Source organism: Cetorhinus maximus, unplaced genomic scaffold (genome assembly GCF_964194155.1).
Source record: "Cetorhinus maximus unplaced genomic scaffold, sCetMax3.hap1.1 HAP1_SCAFFOLD_1587, whole genome shotgun sequence".
In the NCBI taxonomy this organism is placed as follows: Eukaryota; Metazoa; Chordata; class Chondrichthyes; order Lamniformes; family Cetorhinidae; genus Cetorhinus; species Cetorhinus maximus.
The window spans coordinates 41605-65634 of record NW_027597527.1 but is presented as its reverse complement, the minus strand read 5'-3'; the positions used below and the strand labels follow the sequence as shown (position 1 = coordinate 65634).

The 24030-nt window shown below is 48.4% G+C and overlaps 1 protein-coding gene across 2 annotated transcripts in view; it reads left to right on the top strand.

The window, feature by feature from the left end:
- Positions 1-24030, top strand: part of LOC144676421 (dual specificity tyrosine-phosphorylation-regulated kinase 1A-like) — a 43244-nt gene that overhangs the window by 2911 nt on the left and 16303 nt on the right. For both annotated transcript variants that reach the window (XM_078536839.1, XM_078536840.1), the window contains exons 2-3: positions 22161-22384; positions 23352-23471. In XM_078536839.1, the coding sequence (XP_078392965.1) occupies positions 22161-22384; positions 23352-23471 (344 nt within the window). The remainder of the gene's footprint in view (positions 1-22160; positions 22385-23351; positions 23472-24030) is intronic.

Below are 24030 nucleotides of genomic sequence, written 5' to 3'. Positions count from 1 at the left end.
TCGCAGACACTTCCTCCTACCTCCCCCTGGAACATGACCCCACCACTGAACATCAAGCCATTGTTTCCAGGACTGTCACTGACCTCATCTCCTCTGGAGATCTTCCCTCCACAGCTACCAACCTCGGACGGCCCGCTTCTACCTCCTACCCAAAATCCACAAACAGGACTGTCCCGGCAGACCGATTGTGTCAGCCTGTTCCTGCCCCACGGAACTCATTTCTTGCTATCTTGACTTCATTCTCTCTCCCCTTGTCCAGTCTCTTCCCACCTACATCCGCGATTCCTCTCACGCCCTACATCATATCAACAATTTCCAGTTCCCTGGCCCCAACCACCTCCTCTTCACCATGGACATCCAATCCCTCTACTCCTCCATCCCCCACTGGGATGGTCTGAGGGCTCTCCGCTTCTTCCTCGAACAGAGGCCCGAACAATCCCCATCCACCACTACTCTCCTCCGTCTGGCTGAACTTGTTCTCTCACTGAAGAATTTCTTCTTAAACTCCTCTCACTTCCTCCACATAAAAGGTGTGGTTATGGGTACCCGCATGGGCCCCAGTTATGCCTGTCTCTTGATGGGGTATGTGGAACATTCCTTGTTCCAGTCTTACTCAGGCCCCCTCCCACAACTCTTTCTCCGGTACATCGATGATTACTTCGGTGCCGGTTCGTCTGGATCTGGAAAAATTTATTAATTTTGCTTCCAATTTCCACCCCTCCATCATTTTCACATGGTCCATCATTGACACTTCCCTTCCATTCCTTGACCTCTCTGTCTCAATTTCTGGTGATAGACTGTCCACCAATATTCATTACAAGCCTACCGACTCCCACAGCTACCTCGACTACAGCTCCTCACACCCCGCTTCCTGTAAGGACTCCATCCCATTCTCTCAGTTCCTTCGCCTCCGTCGCATCTGTTCTGATGATGCCACTTTCAAAAACAGTTCCTCTGACATGTCTTCCTTCTTCCTTAACCAAGGTTTTCCACCCACGGTGGTTGACAGGGCCCTCAACCGTGTCTGGCCCATCTCCCACGCATCCGCCCTCACACCTTCCTCTCCCTCCCAGAACCATGATAGGGTCCCCCTTGTCCTCACTTATCACCCCACCAGCCTCCGCATTCAAAGGATCATCTTCCGCCATTTCCGCCAACCCCAGCATGATGCCACTACCAAACACATCTTCCCCTCACCCTCCCTGGCAGCATTCCGCAGGGATCGTTCCCTCCGGGACACCCTGGTCCACTCCTCCATCACCCCCTACACCTCAACCCCCTCCCACGGCACCCTCCCATGCAATCGCAGAAGGTGCAACACCTGCCTCTTTACTTCCCCCCGCCTCACCGTCCAAGGGCCCAGACACTCCTTTCAAGTGAAGCAGCATTTCACTTGCACTTCCCTCAATTTAGTCTACTGCATTCGTTGCTCCCAATGCGGTTTCCTCTACATTGGAGAGACCAAACGCAGACTGGGTGACCGCTTTGCGGAACACCTTCGGTCTGTCTGCAAGCATGACCCAGACCTCTCTGTCGCTTGCCATTTCAACACTCCACCCTGCTCTCATGCCCACATGTCCGTCCTTGGCCTGCTGCAATGTTCCAGTGAAGCTCAATGCAAACTGGAGGAACAGCACCTCATCTTCCGACTAGGCACTTTACAGCCTTCCGGACTGAATATTGAGTTCAACAATTTTAGATCATGAACTCTCTCCTCCATCCCCACCCCCTTTCCGATCCCCCTTGTCCCAATAATTTATATATATTTTTCTTTTCCCACCTATTTCCATTATTTTTAAATGTATTTCCATCCATTGTTTTATCTCTACCTTTTAGCCTATTTCGATTCCCCCCCACCCCCACTAGGGCTATCTGTACCTTGCTCGTCCTGCTTTCCACCCTTAATGACCCCATTAGCACATTTCTTAGCTAATATCACCACCGTCAACACCTCTTTGTCCTTTTGTATAAAGCATCTTTTGGCAATCTCCACCTATCACTGGCCCTCTATCCAGCTCTAGCTGTCCCCCCTCACCGGCCCAAACCAGCTTATATTTCACGTCTTTTCTATTTTTCCTTAGTTCTGATGAAGAGTCATTCGGATTTGAAACTGTATTCCTCTCCGCAGATGCTGTCAGACTTGCTGAGTTTTTCCAGGTATCTTTGTTCTAGATTTCCAGCATCCGCAGTATTTTGCTTTTAAATAGTATCTTAGGCTTTATTAATAGGGGCATTGAATACATGAGTAAGGAAGTCATGTTGAACTTGTATAAGACACTAGTTAGGCCTCATCTGGAGTACTGAGTCCAGTTCTGGGTTCCATACTTGAGGAAGGACGTGAAGGTATTAATGAGAGGACAGAGGAGATTCACAAGAATGATTCCCGGGATAAAGAACTGTAGCTATGAAGATAGATTGGAGAGGTTGGGACTGTTTTCCTTGGAGAAGAGGCTGAGTGGAGATTTGATAGAGGTATTGAAGATCCTGAGGGGTATGGGCAGGGTAAATAGTGAGAAACTGTTCCCACTCAAGAGAATAACAAGAACTAAAGGGCACAGATTCAAAATAATTGTCAAAAGGAGTAAATGTGATGTGAGGAAAATTTTTTCACCCAGAACGTGGTTGGAGTCTGCAATGAACTTCCTGAAAGGGTGTTGGAGGCAGGTTTGATCGAGGTATTCTAAAGGGAATTGGATTGCTATCTGAAAAGAGAGAATATGTATGATTATGCAGATAAGGCAGGGGAGTGGACGAGGTAGAATGTGCTTTCAGATAGCCAGTGCAGACTTGATGGGCTGAATGGCCTCCTTGTGCACTGTAAAGATTCTGTGACTCCTTCGGAAAGAGCAGTGAGTGGAATCAGAGCTGCCCAGTGTCACAGGGAGACTTTTTACTTGCCCCATCTTCGATGTACAGGTTCAGGTTGACGGAGGCTGGTGGGGGCCTGTGTGAGCATGTGTGTGGGATTCTTCGTTATTTTTAAAAATTGCTCCCCTCTCTTGGTCATTTGGACAAGTGATAAAGGATCTACCCTCAGCCCCCCTTTGATTTCTCATCTACGCACTGCCCCTCAGCAACATCATCCGAAGGCACAGCGTTAGTTTTCACCTGTACGCTGATGACACCCAGCTTTCGCTCATCACCACCTCTCTCGACTCCTCCACTTTTGCTAAATTATCAGACTGCTTGTCTGACATCAAATCCCTCCATGGCATCAACTTTCCCTATCCCTGTAATCTCCTCCCGCCCCTACAACCCTCCCTATCCCTGTAATCTCCTCCTGCCCCTACAACCCTTCCTATCTCTGTAACCTCCTCCAGCCCCTACAACCCTCCCTATCTCTGTAACCTCCTCCAGCCCCTACAACCCTCCCTATCTCTGTAACCTCCTCCCGCCCCTACAACCCTTCCTATCTCTGTAACATCCTCCTGCCCCTACAACCCTCCCTAACTCTGTAACCTCCTCCAGCCCCTACAACTCTCCCTACCTCTGTAACCTCCTCCAACCTCTACAACCCTCCCTATCTGTGTAACCTCTTCCAGCCTCTACAACCCTCCCTATCTCTGTAACATCCTCCAGCCCCTACAACCCTCCCTATCTCTGTAATCTCCTCCTGCCCCTACAAACCTCCCTATCTCTGTAACCTCCCCCAGCCCCTACACCCCTCCCTATCTCTGTAACCTCCCCCAGCTCCTACAACCCTCCCTATCTCTGTAATCTCCTCCCGCCCCTACAACCCTCCCTATCTCTGTAACTTCCTCCAGCCCCTACACCCCTCCCTATCTCTGTAACCTCCTCCAGCCCCTACAACCCTCCCTATCTCTGTAACCTCCCCCAGCCCCTACAACCCTCCCTATCTCTGTAACATCCTCCAGCCCCTACAACCCTCCCTATCTCTGTAACCTCCTCCAGCCCCTACAACCCTCCCTATCTCTGTAACCTCCTCCAGCCCCTACAACCCTCCCTATCTCTGTAACCTCCTCCCGCCCCTACAACCCTCCCTATCTCTGTAACATCCTCCTGCCCCTACAACCCTCCCTATCTCTGTAACCTCCTCCAGCCCCTACAACCCTCCCTACCTCTGTATCCTCCTCTAACCTCTACAACCCTCCCTTTCTGTGTAACCTCCTCCAGCCTCTACAACCCTCCCTATCTCTGTAACATCCTCCAGCCCCTACAACCCTCCCTATCTCTGTAACCTCCTCCAGCCTCTACAACCCTCCCTATCTCTGTAACCTCCTCCAGCCCCTACAACCCTCCCTATCTCTGTAATCTCCTCCATCCCCTACAATCCTCCCTATCTCTGTAACTTCCTCCAGCCCCTACACCCCTCCCTATCTCTGTAACCTCCTCCAGCCCCTACAACCCTCCCTATCTCTGTAACCTCCCCCAGCCCCTACAACCCTCCCTATCTCTGTAACCTCCTCCAGCCCCTACAACCCTCCCTATCTCTGTAACCTCCCCCAGCCCCTACAACCCTCCCTATCTCTGTAACCTGCTCCCACCTATAGAACCATAGGAAAGTTTGTGTGTAGAAAGAGGCTATTCAGCCCATCATGTCCATGCTGGCCAGAAAAAAGATGAAAAAGAAACTAGCTGCCCATCTTAATCCCACTTTCCAGCCCCTGGTCCATAGCCCTGCAGGTTCCAGCGCTTCAGATGCAGATCCAAGTATCTTTTAAATGAGTTGAGCTTTTCAGCCTCAACCGCTGATTTAGACAGTGAATTCCAGACACCCACCACCCTCTGGGTGAAAAGGTTTTCCCTCATGTTCCCTCTAATCCTTTTACCAATCGCCTTAAATCTCTGTCCCCTGGTAATTGACCCCTCGGCTAAAGGAAACTAGTCTTTACTGTCTACCCTATCTAGGCCCTTCATAATTTTGTACACCTCAATTAGGTCACCCCTCAGCCTCCTTTGTTCTGAAGAAAACAACCCCAGCCTGTCCAATCTCTCCTCATAGCTGCAATTTTCAAGCCCTGGCAGCATTCTTGTAAATCTCCTTCTCTACTCTCTCCAGAGCAATGATGTCCTTCCCTCAGAGATCTCTGCACTCCTTTAATTCTGGCCTCTTGAGCATCCCCTGATTCCCATCACTCTACCATTGGTGGCCGTGCCTTCAGCTGCCTGGGGCCCTAAGCTCTAGAATTCCCTCCCTGAACCTCCACCTCTCTCGTGCTTCTGCTCTCTCTCTCTCTCTCCCTCTGTCTCTCTCTCTCTCCCTCTGTCTCTCTCTCTCCCCCTCTGTCTGTCTCTCTCTCTCCCCCTCTGTCTGTCTCTCTCTCTCTCCCTCTGTCTGTCTCTCTCTCTCTCCCTCTGTCTGTCTCTCTCTCTCTCCCTCTGTCTGTCTCTCTCTCTCTCCCTCTGTCTGTCTCTCTCTCTCTCCCTCTGTCTGTCTCTCTCTCTCTCCCTCTGTCTGTCTCTCTCTCTCTCCCTCTGTCTGTCTCTCTCTCTCTCCCTCTGTCTGTCTCTCTCTCTCTCCCTCTGTCTGTCTCTCTCTCTCTCCCTCTGTCTGTCTCTCTCTCTCTCCCTCTGTCTGTCTCTCTCTCTCTCCCTCTGTCTGTCTCTCTCTCTCTCCCTCTGTCTGTCTCTCTCTCTCCCTCTGTCTGTCTCTCTCTCTCCCTCTGTCTGTCTCTCTCTCTCCCTCTGTCTGTCTCTCTCTCTCCCTCTGTCTCTCTCTCTCTCCCTCTGTCTCTCTCGCTCTCTCTCTTTCTCTCTCTCGCTCTCTCTCTTTCTCTGTCTCGCTCGCTCTCTTTCTCTGTCTCGCTCGCTCTCTTTCTCTGTCTCGCTCGCTCTCTTTCTCTGTCTCGCTCGCTCTCTTTCTCTGTCTCGCTCGCTCTCTTTCTCTGTCTCGCTCGCTCTCTTTCTCTGTCTCGCTCGCTCTCTTTCTCTGTCTCGCTCGCTCTCTTTCTCTGTCTCGCTCGCTCTCTTTCTCTGTCTCGCTCGCTCTCTTTCTCTGTCTCGCTCGCTCTCTTTCTCTGTCTCGCTCGCTCTCTTTCTCTGTCTCGCTCGCTCTCTTTCTCTGTCTCGCTCGCTCTCTTTCTCTGTCTCGCTCGCTCTCTTTCTCTGTCTCGCTCGCTCTCTTTCTCTGTCTCGCTCGCTCTCTTTCTCTGTCTCGCTCGCTCTCTTTCTCTGTCTCGCTCGCTCTCTTTCTCTGTCTCGCTCGCTCTCTTTCTCTGTCTCGCTCGCTCTCTTTCTCTGTCTCGCTCGCTCTCTTTCTCTGTCTCGCTCGCTCTCTTTCTCTGTCTCGCTCGCTCTCTCCCCTCCTTAAGATGCTCCTTAAAATCTACTTCTGACCAAGATTTTCGTCCTCTGACCTAATATGACCCATTATGTGGCTCGGTGTCAAATTTTGTTTTATAATGCTCCTGAGAAGCAGCTCAGCTTGGGATGTTTTATGACATTAAAGGTATTACATAAATATAAGTTGTTGTTGATGTTTGAGCAAAAGGTACTTCCCCTGATCCTCAATCCTACTCTCTGAAACCCCCCCCCGCCAGCCGCTGACGCTCCAGACTTTTCTAAGGCTATCAGTGCACCAGTATTAATGGGCTTTCCATTAAGTAGCAGATGGCTTTGGTGTTAACACTCTTAGGGCCTCATTTCCTGTTTGGCTGGATTTGCTCATGAGCTGTATGGTAAGCCAATGGCTTGTGTGACCATTACCGACACTCAACTGGAATGTAGCCAAGTACAGTACACGGTGTATCCTGGTCAGACCTTTCCTGTATATTACACCTTCCCTCCTCTCTGTATACACTCTACAGTGTAGCCCCAAAGCTGTCTAGCACCTATTTGTGCTTGTGTCCCTGCCAGAGAGCTATTTCTCATTGAAGCATATAAATTCTTACAGGACAGAAGAAGTTAGGTGCTGAGATGCCGTTTCCCACCCCCCACCCCCCCAAAAATCCGGCTGGACAGTCTAGAACTAGGAGGTCACAGCCTCGGGGTAAGGCGTCGGCCATTTTGGACTGAGATGAGAAATTTCTTCCTGTGCTGTTTCTCAATTTTTTTCCTGTCCGTTTGGTTTCTCCTACGTGTTCTCTGTCTCCCTTTTTCATTTTTCCTGTGTTGATCTTTTGCCCATTCCCTGTCCAGCGCTCTCTGTCTAACCCGCTCTCTCTTTCGCCTATTATTCCCTCTTCCATTTCCTTGCTTCTCCCTGCTGTGTTCCTGTGCAATAGTGGTGCTGCCTCCACCCAGTGAGTTAGGAAGTGCTGTCTGGTAGAACTCTCTTGTCCTGTCCAGAGGAAGCTGATATAAATAGACCTGTCCCTGGCCCCCACTCCTATCTCAGGTATTTGAGCAGATTAGTGTTGAAAGAGGCTGAAGCACTGGGTGTGGAGAGAAGGGGAATCTCAGGGATTAAAGGTTGGTTTGAAGATCAAGTTATTATTACCCTTTCTGATAGATACAGAACATTGTAAATAAATCTGTGTAGGTGTAAGATACTGTTACTGGTACATTGAGAATCACAGAACAGACTTTAACTGTGAGTGGGCATCCCCAGGTAAATCAGGAGGCAATACCTATCGGAGTGGTCTCAGCATCTAGCCCCCTGCACTACCCTGTGTTAGCTGACCTCGATTTGGGTGGGGTGAAAGGGTGGGGATGGTGGTGATCTTGGATTTGGCAGGAGGGAATTCTATCCCGGAATTCCCTTTGGTGTGGGGGCCACATTACCCACGGACACTGAGTGACTGGGCTCGTTCCTGAGGAGTGGTCGGTTGGTTGAGGTCATGGAGGGTGGTTGGTGTGGAAGGTATAAACTGGCATGAATCAGCAGCGGGCTGGGGAACTGTGGTGTTGAGAAGGGGAGCTTTGTAATTGTGTGTAATGAGTACGTTATTTGAAGATCAACCCACTCCCAGCTGGACACTGCCTCTTGTCTGATTTAATGCACACTCCTGGGGAGACTCTGTACCTGATAACCTGCTCTGGTCACTGGACATGAGTCCCCAAACTGGAAAATGACAGGGGCTGCGCGCTCTAAATATCTCCAACCTTTCAAAATTTGTTCCACATTGTTCACTTGGGTGCTGGTCTCTAACTGAAGACTTTCTCATCTGTGGGACTGGGATATTAATCCCACCTGACCCCGGGTCCCGTGTTGATGACACAGACACAAGGATGACTGGATGCGATGTTAAGTTTGTCCAGAAATCGTCAGCAGCTGATGACTGTGAAATTATAACTGTCCTGCCACGTGTGTGATGACTGTCAGTGTACTGTTGTAGTCTGGATTTAAATCAGTATTGCTTTGTTCCTGAATGTGACTCTTCTTTCTCCCCACCCACACTCTGAGTGTGTCTCAGTCTACCTGTCTCCCAAAGGCTTTCTGTCTCTCTCGTTCTTTCTCCCTCTGCCTACCCTCTCTCACTCCCACATGCTCCCTGTCTGTCTCTCTCGTCCTACCTGTCTCCACTCCTATGTGTGCTCGCGCTCTCTCTCCTTCTCTCTCTCTCTCTCCCTCTCTCTCTCTCTCCCTCTCTCTCTCTCACTCTCACTCTACTTGTCACCCACTCCTATGTGCTTTCTGTCCCTCTCTCTCTCACACGCTCTCTCTCCTCTCCCTTTCTTGTGCTCTTTCTCTCTGCCTACCTGTCTCCCATTCTCACACTCTCTCCCACTCTCTGCCTACCTGTCTCCCACTCCTGCATATTCTGTGTTTCTCTCTCTCTCTCTCTGCCTACCTGTCTCCCACTTCCACACGCTCTGTGTTTCTCTCTCTGTCCCTCCCTCTGCCTACTTGTCTCCCACTCCCACATGCTCTGTTTTCCCCCCTCTCTCCCTCACTCTTTCACTGCCTCTAGCCCCCTGTACCTGCCTCTTGTCCCCCAAATCCTGAATCCTACCGTAACAGAAATATATTTGGTCTCTAATAACAATTAAACACCAAATATTCCTTTCAATCTTCAAAAACTCTGCTCCTCACCTTCCATCTCACCAGCCTCCATGTTTGCCAGTTCATTTCCAGCAGTGACATCATTGTCCTGCCAACAAACACATCACTGCTTTCCTCTCTGCTCTCAGAATGAACCATTCCTTCCTTGTCAATCATTTTCCCCCCCAGTTTGAGCACTAGCTGCTCATTCTCCAGCATCCTTGACAGTGCATATTCTGCCCTTTCACCCTCCCAAACCTCAACGATCACGTGAGGAATATAGCACGTGTGTACCTGCTCCAGTCCAGGATACTGTATTCACTATGGAGACAGTACCCTCCAGTAAGCAGTCTACTGAATGAGGAGAAGAATCAGCAGGCAGGTGGTAACTAACAAATGGGATGTGTCACGACTCTCTGCGCTGAACTGTCAAGCCCCACTGCTCCCCGAGCTGTGACACATGTGAAAAGTTTGATCAACCCACCTAACCGTTTAATTTACGTTAACAGAATACGAGCACTGGGTTTATAAACTTAATAAGTAAATAACTGTTTATTGAACAAAATCTCTTTAACCAGTGGCAAAAGAAAGAAATATGAACTGCTAATTTCTAACTCTATAACCTAAACTCTACCCCTTCTTAAATCCCTATACACACACACATACAAGACATGTAAGACACACAAAAACATGGATTTTAAGGGTGGGATAAAACAGTTCAATAGCACCAATCCCGGGGTACAGGATTCGATGGGTTGATTTTCATCCGATGTCTTCCTGATTCCTTTCAGTTCTTTATTGATGACACGAGGTGGTCTTCCAGCACTTTCAGTCTTTAGTTCACTGGTGATGCATTTACCTTTCAGTGTCTCTAACGGTGATTTCCCCCTTTTCCTCTTGACAGGGGCTTTCAGAGGGAGAGCAGGTTATAGAGATATGAGGAGAAAAAGCCAGCTCGCTGTTATTGTAGAATTACTGGAATCTGACACACACAGCAGAGAGAGGTTTTAGGTCTTTTTCCTTTCAGGCTACGAGCTATTCTGCTGCACTGCTCTCACACAAACCCTGGTCACCTGGTTAGGAGCCAATTAAAACCCACCCCCACTAGAGCTGTACTTTGAATATCCTGTCTTCCATTCTTAATTAGCATTTTTCTCAGACAAATACCACCACCTTCAACACCTCTTTGACCCTTTTGTCTGTGACATCTTTTGATTATCTGCTCATCTCCACAATCACCACACCACACCCTCAATGTCTCTCTCTCCACCCCCCACCCACCTTAAACCAATTTATATTTCTCCCTTCTTCTAACTATGCTCCAGTTCTGCCGAAGGGCCATGAAGGCTCGAAACGTTAACTGATTTCTTCTCCGCCGATGCTGCCAGACCTGCTGAGTTTTTCCAGGTAATTCTATTTTTGTTTTGGATTTCCAGCATCCGCAGTAGCTTTTAGCTTTTTGTTTTTATCAATTAAAACATTGTTGCCAGGCAGTTCCCCATTAGACCGGACTCCTCCTCGGCACCGTCCTGTCTTTCAAGGCACACTCTGTTCCAGGTCAGCAACATTGTATATATCCCTCACACTGTTCCAGTGAACGTGTCTTTCAAACTACAGCCATTGTAATTTTAATCCACAGTCCAACAGAAATAATAAGATATGTTCTTTACAGATGGCTTCCCCATCACATGAGATAAATGCAGGCAGTAGTTTGAGTGAAACCTCCACATCAGTGTTTGTGCTATTGACACAGTGTGTATCTTCAAAACAGCTCCAAATGGACAGGTGCTCCCTGATAGTATAAATGGAGTTGATTTTTGTATTGCAGCAACTTAGCTGATGTTTTAGCTATCCTATGGAGTGGAGACCAAAGGCAAACTGATGTCTGAATGTGTCATCTTTCTGGCAACTCCTACAACCAAGCCAGTGCCAGACGTGGTGCTTTATATTCCTTTGGACTCAACCAGGGAGTTTGAGAGGGGAAAACCTGATGTTTGGGCAGCCCAGGTTCTTCATAAATTTTGCCCAGGTTTGTACCCCGGAGAGGGCACTCCAGCTTCACTGTAGAGCATTAACAAAACACGGGAGACAGCAGCTACAACTGATAAACCCAACTCAGTTGGCCTAGAGAATGGGTGCTACGGTCTGTCTCTGACAGTGGGAGGGACTGTCATATCCCAATAGTCAATCACATATCACAGTCCATCTGCTTCAATGGGTACTTAGAGCTTAGAGTCTCTGCTCAACAAGTGGATGGAATCCATCGCACCAGGCAAACAAATGAAAAGAAAGAAGGTGCCAACTCTTCGATTGGCAAACTGGAATGTCAGGGCTATATGCACAGGACTGACAGATGACACGATAAGACGCGCAAGACTGCTGAGATCAACATTGAACTTAGTAGGCTGAACATTGACATAGCATCCCTTTGAAGAGACCAGGCTCGCTGAAAGCAGATCATGGAAAGAAAAGCATTACATGTTCGTCTGGCAGGGGAAGAATTGAGAGGAAATCCATGAGCAAGGTGTAGGCTTCACTGTGAGGAACTGGCTACTTTTGATGATAGAACCCTCAGAAATGTGTCAGAACATGTTCTCTGAGATCCGTCTCTCAAATCAAACAGGATTATTTAATCTCAGGAGTATCTGTCTCCCACACTGTGCTCCACTAGAGGTGAAGATCTGGACAATGGGCTATCCAGTGATGAAACCTCTGTGTGACACTGACACTACCGTCTTTTAAGCTCAAAGGCTGGGAATCCTGCAGCAAGTAACTCACCTCCTCACTCCCCAAAGCCTGTTGACCATCTACAAAGCACGAGTCAGGAGTGTGATGGAATAGTTTCCACTTGTCCGGATGAGTGCAGCTCCAACAGCACTCAAGCTCAACACCATCCAGGACAAAGCAGCCCGCTTGATTGGCACCACATCCATTGCCTTCAACATTCGCTCCTTCCACCACCGACGCACAGTAGCAGCAGTGTGTGTACCATCTACAAGATGCACTGCAGCAACTCACCAAAGCTCCTTCGACAGCACCTATAATCTAGAAGGACAAGGGCAGCAGATAGATGGAAACACCACCACCTCCAAATTCCCCTCCAAGTCATTCACCATCCTGACTTGGAAATATATCGGCCGTTCCTTCACTGTCGCTGGGTCAAAACCCTGGAACTCCCTCCCTAACAGCACTGTGTATGTACCTCCACCACATAGACTGCAGCGGTTCAAGAAGGCAGCTCACCACCACCTCAAGGGCAATTCACTGATTTGGACAAGGGAACCAAATGTAATATTTTCAAGTTTGCTGACAACACAAAACTATGTGAAAATGTGAGTGGTGAGGAGGATGTTAAGAGGCTTCAAGGCAAGTTAGACAAGTTGAATCTTCAGGCGATTCAGGGGAGGGTGTAAAAGGAGGAGGAGGCATTGCATTATTAGTTAAGGAGTCAGTTACTGCAAAGAGAGATGATATCTTGGCGGGGGCATCGAATGAAGCTTTGTGGGTAGAGTTTAGGGATAAAAAAAGGGCAGCCACATTATTAGGTGTTTATTATAGACCCCCAGATAGTCAGTGGGAAATTGAGGAGCAAATATGTGCACAATTTTCAGAGGTGTGTAAAAACAATAACAGTAGGGTAATTATATTAGGTGATTTCAACTTTCCCAACATTAATTGGGATAGACATAGTGTTAAGGTTTTGGATGGAGTGGATTTCTTGAAATGTGTACAGGAGAACTTTCTAGGTCAGTATGTAGAGGGTCCAACAAGGGACGGCGCTGTGCTGGACCTAATTCTGGGGAATGAAGCCGGACAGGTGGCTGAGGTGGTGGTGGGGGAGCATTTTAGTGATAGCGACCACAACATGGTACAATTTACGCTTGGTATGGACAAAGAAATAGACAAGTTGCATAAAAATGTTTTGGATTGGGGGAGAGTGGATTTTAGTAAAATAAGGATCTGGCCAAGGTAGACTGGGAACAGCTACTTGTGGGGAAATCTATAGAGGAGCAGTGGGGGGGCATTCAAAAAGGAAATGGGGAGGGTACAGGCTCAACAAGTTCCCTCTAGGGTGATAGGAAGGAGTAACGAGCCCAGAGAATCAAGGATGACCAGAGATATTCAGGATACGATGAGAAGGAAAAGAGAGGCTTTTAGTTGGTACAAGGGGAGCAAATCAGCGGAGGCATTAGTGAAGTACAGCAAGTGCAGGGTGGAGCTTAAGAAAGCAATTAGGAGAGCAAAGAGGGGATATGAGAAAGCTCTGGCTGGTAAAAGTAGGGAAAATCCCAAGGGAAGAGGATAACCAGGGAAAGAGTAAGGCCCATTAGGGACCAAGGGGCTAATCTATGGGTGGAGCCAGAGGACATCGATAGAGTGATGAATGAATACTTCACATCCATCTTCACCCAATAGAATGAGGATGAAGGTACCGAACTCGGGGAGAGAGACTGTGAGGTTCTTGAGCAAATTGATGTAGCGAGCGACAAGGTGTTGGCAGGCTTAAAAATGGACAAATCTCCAGGTCCGGATGATTTGTGTCCCAGACTGCTGAGGGAGGCAAGGAAGGAGATCGCAGGGGCTCTGACCCAAATTTTTAATTCCTCTCTGGCCACGGGGGAGGTGCCAGAGGACTGGAGAACAGCTAATGTGGTTCCGCTGTTTAAGAAGGGTTGTAGAGAGAAGCCAGGGATCTACAGGCCAGTGAGTCTCATGTCAGTGGTAGGGAAACTATTGGAGAAAATTTTGAAGGAGAGTATCTATCTCCACTTGGAGGGCCAAGATTTGATCAGGGATAGTCAGCATGGCTTTGTCAGAGGGAGGTCATGCCTAACAAATTTGACTGAATTTTTTGAGGGGGTGACCAGGTGTGTAGATGAGGGTAGTGCAGTTGATGCAGTTTATATGGATTTTAGCAAAGCCTTTGACAAGGTCCCACATGGGAGACTTATAAAGAAGGCAAATGCACATGGGATACAGGGTAATTTGATGAGGTGGATTCAAAATTGGCTTAGTTGTAGGAGACAGAGGATGATGACAGAAAGATGCTTTAGTGACTGGAAGCCAGTGTCCAGTGGCGTACCACAGGGATCTGTGCTGGGTCCCCTATTATTTGTCATTTATATAAATGACATAGATGACTATGTGGGGGTTAGGATTAGTAAGTTTGTGGATGACACAAAGATTGGCCGGGTGGTTAACAGTGAGGTTGAGTGTCTTGGGCTACAGAAAGATAAAGACGGGATGGTCAAATGGGCAGATAAGTGGCATATGGAATTTAACCCTGAAAAGTGTGAGGTGATACACTTTGGAAGGAGTAATTTGACAAGGAAGTATTCAATGAACGGCATGACACTAGGAAGTTCTGAGGAACAAAGGGACCTTGACGTGTGTGTCCATAGATCTCTGAAGGCGGAGGAGCATGTTAGTGGGGTGGTGAAAAAGGCTTATGGGACACTTGCCTTTATCAATCGAGGCATAGATTACAAAAGTAGGGAGATGATGTTGGAGTTGTATAGAACCTTGGTGAGGCCACAGCTGGAGTACTGTGTGCAGTTCTGGTCGCCACATTATAGGAAAGATGTGATTGCACTAGAGGGGGTGCAGAGGAGATTCACCAGGATGTTGCGTGGGATGAAACAGTTAAGTTATGAAGAGAGGCTGGATAGACTTGGGTTGTTTTGGTTGGAGCAGAGAAAACTGAGGGGCGACCTGATCGAGGTGTACAAGATTATGAGGGGTATGGATAGGGAGCAGCTGTTCCCCTTAGTTGAAGGGTCAGTCACGAGGGGACATAAGTTCAAGGTGAGGGGCAGGGGGTTTAGGGGGGATGTGAGGAAAAACTTTTTTACCCAGAGGGTGGTGAGGGTCTGGAATGCGCTGCCTGGGAGGGTGGTGGAGGCAGGTTGCCTCACATCCTTTAAAAAGTACCTGGATGAGCACTTGGCACGTCGTAACATTCAATGCTATGGGCCAAGTGCTGGTAAATGGGATTAGGTACATAGGTCAGGTTTTTCTCACGTGTCGGTGCAGACTCAATGGGCCGAAGGGCCTCTTCTGCACTCTGTGATTCTGAGTGAGCGGGAAAATACATGGCAGATGCAGTATAACGTGGGTAAGTGTGAAGTTATCCGCTTTGGTCGGAAAAACAGAATGGCAGAGTATTATTTAAATGGTGATAGATTGGGAAATGTTGATGTACGAAGAGACCTGGGTCTCCTTGCACACCAATCACTGAAAGCAAGCATGCAGGTGCAGCAGCAGTTAAGGAGGCAAATGGTATGTTCGCCTTCATTGTGAGAGGATTCGAGTACAGGAGCAGGGATGTCTTACTGCAGCTGTACAGGGCCTTGGTGAGATCACAGCTGGAGTATTATGTGCAGTTTTGATCTCCTTACCTAAGAAAGGATAATTTGCCACAGAGGGAGTTCAGCGAAGGTTCACCAGGCTGATTCCTGGGATGGCAGGATTGTCGTATGAGGAGAGATTGGGCCGACTAGCCCTGTATTCACCGGAGATTAGAAGAATGTGAAGGGATTTCATTGAAACGTATAAAATTGTGACAGGGATGGACAGACTGGATGCAGGGATGATGTTTCCTCTGGCTGGGGTGAGGGTCTAGAAGAAGGAATCACAATCTCAGGATATGCACAAGGCCATTTAGAACTGAGATGAGGAGAAACTTCCTCACTCGGGTTGGTGAACCTGTGGAATTCTCTCCCACAGAGGCTGTCGAGGCCAAGTCACTGAATATATTTCAGAAGGAAATAGATAGATTTCTAGACTCTAAAGGTGTCGAGGGGTGTGGGGAGAGAGCGGGAGTATGGGGTTGAGGTAGAGGATCAGCCATGAACCTATTGAATGGTGGAGCAGGCTCGAAGGGCCGAATTACCTACTCCTCCTATTTTTCTATGTTTGATGTGGACAGTGCAGAGGGAGCTTTACTCTGTATCTAACCCTGTACTGTACCTGTCCTGGGAGTGTTTGATGGGGACAATGTAGAGGGAGCTTTACTCTGTATCTAACCCCGTGCTGCACCTGTCCTGGGAGTGTTTGATGGGGACAGTGTAGACGTCAGGGGGTTTGGGGAGAAAGCGGGAATATGGCGTTGAGAGAGAGGATCAGCCATGATCATATTGAATGGCGGAGCAGGCTCGAAGGGCTGAATGACCTACTCCTGCTTCTATTTTCTATGTTTAATTAGGGGCGGGCAATGAATGCTGGCCTAGCCAATGACACTCTCATCACATGAAAGATTTTTGAAAAGGTAGAAAATATCTGGAGAGCACTGGACTGAATTGGCATGCCTCTCTGCACCTCTTCTCTCCCTTCGCACTCACCCACTCATTGTATGGGTGTGCATGTGGGGAATGGCTGGGGTGAAATCATTGTTGGAACAGGATCATGGAATGATACAACAAAGAAGGCGGCATTTGGACCATTGCGCCTGTGCCGGCTTTTTGAAGGGGCTATCCAATTAGTTTCACTCCTCCCTCTACTCTGTAACCCACTGTGTCTCATTGCCTTCACTCGCCACTGCCGCTGTGTCAACACTGATTGTGAGGTTTCACTGTAACCATTGTCACTGTATCAACACTGATGTGGGGTTTCACTGTAATCACTGTCACTATATCAACACTGGGGTTTCACTGTAATCACTTGCTGTCTCAACACTGGTGTGGGGTTTCACTGTAATCACTGTCACTATATCAACACTGGGGTTTCACTGTAATCACTTGCTGTCTCAACACTGATGTGGGGTTTCACTGTAATCACTGTCACTATATCAACACTGGGGTTTCACTGTAATCACTTGCTGTCTCAACACTGGTGTGGGGTTTCACTGTAACCAGTGTCACTGTATCAACACTGATGAGGTTTCATTGTAACCAGTATCACTCTTTCAACACTGGTGTGGGGTTTCACTGTAACCATTGTTACTGTATGAAAGCTGATGTGGAATTTCACTGTAATCAGTGTCACTGTGTAAACACTGATGTGGGGTTTCGCTGTAACACTGTCATTGATGGGAGGCTTCACTGCAATCACTGTCACTGTGTCAACATTGATGTGGGGTTTAACTGTAAAGAGTGTCACTGCATCAAAACTGATGAGGTTTCACTGTAACCACTGGCACTGTATAACACGTGTGAGGTTTCACTGTAATCACCATCACTGCATCAGCACCTGTGTGATGTTTCACTGTAACCACTGTCAATGCGTCAACTTTGATGTGAGGTTTCACTGTAATCAATGACGCTGATATGGGTTTTCACTGTAATCACTGTCACTGCATCAGCACAGGTGTGAGGCTTTGCAGTAACTAGTGTCACTGCATCAACACTGATGTGAAGTTTGTGTATCCAGTGCCATTGCATCAACACTGATGTGGGATTTTGCTGTAACCATGGGCACTGATGTGAGGTTTCACTGTAATCACTGTCACTGTGTCAACATTGATGCAGGGTTTCACTATAACCAGTGTCACTGCACCAAAACTGATGTAAGGTTTCACAGTAACTAGGGCCACTGCATCAACACTGATGTGGGATTTCGCTGTAATCACTGACACTGTATAAACACTGCTGTGAAGTTTCACTGTAATCACAGTCACTGATGTGAGGTTTCACTGTAATCACTGTCACTGTGTCAACATTGGTGTGGGGTTTCACTGCAATCACTGTCACTGCATCAAAATAGTGAGGTTTCACTGTAACAAGCACCACTGTATCAACACTGATGTGGGATTTCACTGTAACCACTGGCATTGTATAAACACTGATGTGAGGTTTCACTGTCACTGATGTGGGATTTCACTGTAACCACTACCACTGTGTCAACATTGGTGTGAGGTTTCCCTGTAATCACTGTCACTGATGTGAGGTTTCCCTGTAATCACTGTCACTGATGTGAGGTTTCACTGTAATCACCCTCACTGATGTGAGATTTCACTGTAATTACTGTCACTGATGTGAGGTTTCCCTGTAATCACTGTCACTGATGTGAGGTTTCACTGTAATCACCCACACTGATGAGGTTTCACTGTAATCACCCTCACTGATGTGAGATTTCACTGTAATTACTGTCACTGATGTGAGGTATTACTGTCACTGATGTGAGGTTTCACTGTAATCACTGTCACAGCATCAATACTGATGTGGGTTTCACTGTAATCAATGTCACTGCATCAACACTGGTGTGAGGTTTCCCTGTAATCACTGATACCGATGTCGTGTTTCAGTGTAACCACTGTCACTGATTTGGGGATTCACTGTAACCACTCACTGTGTCAACATGGATGTGGATTCCACTGTAATCACTGTCACGGCATCAGCACTGAGGTGAAGTTTCACTCTAATCGATGTCACTGCATCAGCACTGGTGTCAGGTTTCACTGTAATCACTGTCACTGATGTGAGCTTTCACTGTAATCACACTGGATCAGCACTGGTGTGAGGTTTCACTGTAATCACACTGATATGAGGTTTCACTGTAACCACTGTCACTGTGTCAACACTGGTCTGAGGTTTCACTGTAATCACTGTCACTGGTGTGAGGTTTCACTGTAATCACTGTCACTGGTGTGAGGTTTCACTGTAATCACTGTCACTGATATGAGGCTTCACTGTAATCACTGTCACTGATATGAGGCTTCACTGTAATCACTGTCACTGATGTGAGGCTTCACTGTAATCACTGTCACTGATGTGAGGTTTCACTGTAATCACTCTGATATGAGGTTTCACTGTAAACACTGTCACTGATGTGGGGTTTCTGTGTAAACACTCACTGATATGAGGTTTCACTGTAAACACGTTCACTGATGTGGGGTTTCACTGTCACTGATGTGAGGTTTCACTGTAAACACTGTCACTGATTTGGGGTTTCACTGTAACCACTGTCACTGATGTGGGGTTTCACTATAATCACTGTGTCAACATGGATGTGGATTTCACTGCAATCACTGTCACGGCATCAGCACTGAGGTGAAGTTTCACTCTAATCGATGTCACTGCATCAGCACTGGTGTGAGGTTTCACTGTAATCACTGTCACTGATGTGAGCTTTCACTGTAAACTCTGTCACATATGAGGTTTCAGTGCAACCGTGTCAACACTGGTGTGGGGTTTCACTTTTACCACTGTTACTGATGTGAGGTTTCACTGTAATCACTGATGTGGGGTTTCACTGAATCATACTGGATCAGCACTGGTGTGAGGTTTCACTGTAATCACTGCCACTGATGTGAGGTTTCACTAAACACTGCCACTGATGTGAGGTTTCACTAAACACTGCCACTGATGTGAGGTTTCACTAAACACTGCCACTGATGTGAGGTTTCACTAAACACTGCCACTGATGTGAGGTTTCACTAAACACTGCCACTGATGTGAGGTTTCACTAAACACTGCCACTGATGTGAGGTTTCACTAAACACTGCCACTGATGTGAGGTTTCACTAAACACTGCCACTGATGTGGGGTTTCACCGTAACCACTGTCACTGATGTGAGGTTTCACTGTAATCACTATCACTGATGTGATGTTTCACTGTAATCACTGTGACTGGTGTGAGGTTTCACTGTAGCCACTGTCACTGTGTCAACACTGGTGTTGGGTTTCCCTGTAATCACTGTCACTGATGTGAGGTTTCACTGTAACCACTGTCACTGATGTGAGGTTTCACTGTAACCACTGTCACTGATGTGGGGTTTCTGTGTAAACACTGTCACTGATATGAGGTTTCACTGTAAACACGGTCACTGATGTGGGGTTTCACTGTCACTGATGTGAGGTTTCACTGTAAACACTGTCACTGATTTGGGGTTTCACTGTAACCACTGTCACTGATGTGGGGTTTCACTGTAATCACTCACGGCATCAGCATTGACGTGAAGTTTCAGCGCTGGTGTGAGGTTTCACTGTAATCACTGTCACTGATGTGAGCTTTCACTGTAAGCTCTGGCACATATGAGGTTTCACTGCAACCGTGTCAACACTGGTGTGGGGTTTCACTGTTACCACTGTCACTGATGTGAGATTTCACTGTAATCACTATCACTGATGTGAGATTTCACTGTAATCACCCTCACTGATGTGAGGTTTCACTGTCACTGTATCAGCACTGACGTGGGGTTTCACCGAATCACACTGCATCAGCACTGGTGTGAGGTTTCACTGTAATCACTCACTGATATGAGGTTTTACTGTAACCACTGTCACTGATGTGGGGTTTCACTGTCACTGATGTGAGGTTTCGCTATAATCACTGTCACTGTCAACACTGATGTGAAGTTTCACTGTAATCACTGTCACCGCTGGTGTGAGGTTTCACTGTAGTCACTGTCACTGATGTGAGGTTTCACTGTAATCACTGTCACCGCTGGTGTGAGGTTTCACTGTAGTCACTGTCACTGATGTGAGGTTTCACTGTAATCACTGTCACCGCTGGTGTGAGGTTTCACTGTAGTCACTGTCACTGATGTGAGGTTTCACTGTAATCACTGTCACCGGTGGTGTGAGGTTTCACTGTAGTCACTGTCAACACTGGTGTGAGTATTCACTCTAGCTGCTGTTTGACTTCATTCTGATAACCTGGAGAAGGTTGTCCCATGTTACCATTTTGAATAGGTGGCTCCTGATTATTGATTTGCTCATCATAAGGACTCAAGCATATCAGAAATGCCCTCTGAGAAATCCATCTCCAGCCACCCAAAGTGAAGGAAATGCACATCGCAGAGACTGCTAACTGTGTAGATAGCTACTAGCTAGGTGCTTCTGGCAAAAGCAAATGGCTCTGCAATTGAACAGCATGATCCCATTAGGTTCTGCTGCTGTCTGTGGACCTGCTTTCTAACCTGTACACTTTCTACAGTCAGAGCAACAGTGCAAGATGGCTCGTTGAGTTAGAGCCTGCAGCACCCAAACCTCGAGTGGTCTCTCACCTCCTAGTCAAAGAAGGTTCAAACCCACTGCAGATATTTGAGCTCAAAATCTAGCCTGTGCAATACAGATGCAGTGCTGCAATGTCAGAGGGTCTGTACTGAGGGAGCACTGACCTGTCAGAGGGTCAGTACAGAGGGTGTGCCGCACTGCCAGAGGGTCAGTATGGAGGGAGTGCTGCAATGTTGGAGGGTCAGTACAGAGGGAACACTGCACTGGGGAGGGTCAGTACTGAGGGAGTGCTGCGGTGTCAGAGGGTCAGTACTGAGGGAGTGCTGCACTGTCGGAGGGTCAGTACTGAGGGAGTGCTGCACTGTCAGAGGGTCAGTACTGAGGGAGTGCTGCACTGTCAGAGGGTCAGTACTGAGGGAGTGCTGCACTGTCAGAGGGTCAGTACTGAGGGAGTGCTGCACTGTCAGAGGGTCAGTACTGAGGGAGTGCTGCACTGTCAGAGGGTCAGTACTGAGGGAGTGCTGCACTGTCAGAGGGTCAGTACTGAGGGAGTGCTGCGGTGTCTGAGGGTCAGTGCTGAGGGAGCGCCGCACTGTCGGAGGGTCAGTGCTGAGGGAGCGCCGCACTGTCGGAGGGTCAGTGCTGAGGGAGCGCCGCACTGTCGGAGGGTCAGTACTGAGGGAGCGCCGCACTGTCGGAGGGTCAGTACTGAGGGAGCGCCGCACTGTCGGAGGGTCAGTACTGAGGGAGCGCCGCACTGTCGGAGGGTCAGTACTGAGGGAGCGCCGCACTGTCGGAGGGTCAGTACTGAGGGAGCGCCGCACTGTCGGAGGGTCAGTACTGAGGGAGCGCCGCACTGTCGGAGGGTCAGTACTGAGGGAGCGCCGCACTGTCGGAGGGTCAGTACTGAGGGAGTGCCGCACTGTCGGAGGGTCAGTACTGAGGGAGTGCCGCACTGTCTTTCAGGATGAGACATTAAACCAAGGCCCCCGTCTGTCTCTCGGGTGGGTGTAAAAGATCCCACAGCCACCATTTGGAAGAAGAGCAGGAGGGAGTTCTCCTGGGACTAATATTTATTCCTTGATCAACATCGCTAAAAATACATGATCTGGGTCATTATCACATCACAGCTTGTGGGATCTTGCTGTGCGCAAATCAGCTGTCACATTTCCTACACTACAACAGTGACCTCACTTCAAAAAAAGCCCTTCATTGGAGGTGAATCGCTTTGGGACATCCTGAGGTGGTGACAGGCGATGGAGAAATGCAAGCAGATTTTTTTGGACTGAGTGTGTGTGTGTGTGTGTGCCTGTGATTGGGTGTGTGTGAAAGAGAGTGGATTCACTTCCTGACTGACTGCCTTTTCCTTGTTCTGTACGCAGGTGGGACCAGCTCAGGATGCAAGCCCCCCTCCTCTCACTGCTTGGCTGCCTCATTTGGCTTCACCCCCGCTGAGCCCAGCATGTCAAACCAGCACGGGCACCTGCCTCTTGGCAATGTGCAGCCCATGTGTGAACTCCAGCAGGTCCGGCAGGGGCATCACTGGGGCGTGACCGCTGGCCGGGCACCGACATCTGACCACCAGAGAGGCAACCACAGCGACAGGGTATGTCCAGGTATCTGGGGAGAGTGGGGGCACTAAGACACATGTTGATTTTCTCTTTTCCTGCTACATACTCACTTGCATCCCCTTCTCGTCAGTGTTTCCAAGAGCAAGACTAGAGCCCCTGCTGATCGGGAATCTGTGCAGACAAACCTCTGTCGGTCGTTCCTCCTCCCCTGAAAACAGTGACTATCGCTGGGTCATGTTACTGCCCTCCAGTCCCTCTTCACCTACTAGCCCAGGTAGTGAATGCAGGAGCTTATCCCTAATTGTCCTTGAATTGAATGGCTTAGTCAGCCATTTCAGAGGACAGTTAAAAATGAACCACACATCTAGGCCTGACTGGGTTAGAATGGCACATTTCCTTCCCTAAAGGACATTAGTGAACCAGATGGGTTTTTTACGACAATCGATGGTAGTTTCATGGCCACCATTACTGAGCCCAGCTTTATATTCCAGATTCATTCATTTAGTTTCAATTGCGCCAGCTGCCATGATGGGATTTGAACCCATACCTCTGGATTACTTGTCCAATGGCATCACCCTTACACTACTGTCTCTCCCTGGCCTTGCTGCACTCCAGTGCCTGGTCTCCTGCGCAGTGCCCACACCTTTCCCAACTACAGACACTGGCTGCTGATCAGGAGCTGCAATCCTGACTGGCCTTTCTCCCTCTCTAACCTAGGGGAACCTTCATTCGTGACTCCTGTTGCCCCAATCTGTTCACCCTAACCTCTGCTCATTAATTTAGATTAGCCTGTGCCTATTTTTTAATTTTATAGCCAAACAAGAGAACAGCTTTTTTAAAAAAAAAAAATTAATTTAATTTCAGTTTGGTAGTGAGCGGAATAAAGGCCAGTGTGTTTTTCTCCTCCCTCTCCTCCCGCCTTGGCTCTCTGAAGTGTGCCAGGAGGTTTGAGCTGCAGCCCTACAGTGCTTGGATCTCCCTAACTCTGCTGTCTCTTTGCAGGTGTTATCAGACATGACGATCTTACAGAGGAGGATCCCACTTAGCTTCCGTGAGCCTGGAACAGCACCCCTGAGGAAACTCTCGGTGGATTTGATTAAGACGTACAAGCACATTAACGAGGTGAGGAAATGTCCCTTGTGTTTGTTGCATAAACTGCCTGGCGTCATTCCCCTTTACTTTGTGCTGCTCAGTTTCCTGGACTGAACCCCATCCCCCCCCCGCAACCTTTGCCACACCAACCCCAAAATACTTACTCTCATTGGGGTACAATTCCATGGTTACCTGTCACCCCTACCCAACTCACCCTAGCAATCGTTTTGTTTGTGTGGGCATCAACAGGGTGTTTGACAGTGCTGTCAGCTACGTCTGATCTGTTTGTGCGGTGTCCTCTCACTCTGACATACTCCTTCACTCTCAGGCGGCCTCGGTGTGCGGGCGGGATCGAGGTGGGCGCGGGATGATTTGTGTGGGACTGAGGTGGGGCCCCTTCCCCAGGACAGCAATAGTACTGAAATCCTGGATGGAGTTGGGCTGTCCACAGAGCCCAGTGGCTGTGGGACGAGAAGCCATTGAGCTTCTTGGAACCAGGTTCAGCAATGGAGGAGGTGTTGAGAGTTCCACCTCTGCTCGCAGGGAATAGTGCAGGCAACAGTATCGGCAGTTGAATAAAGGACCTGTT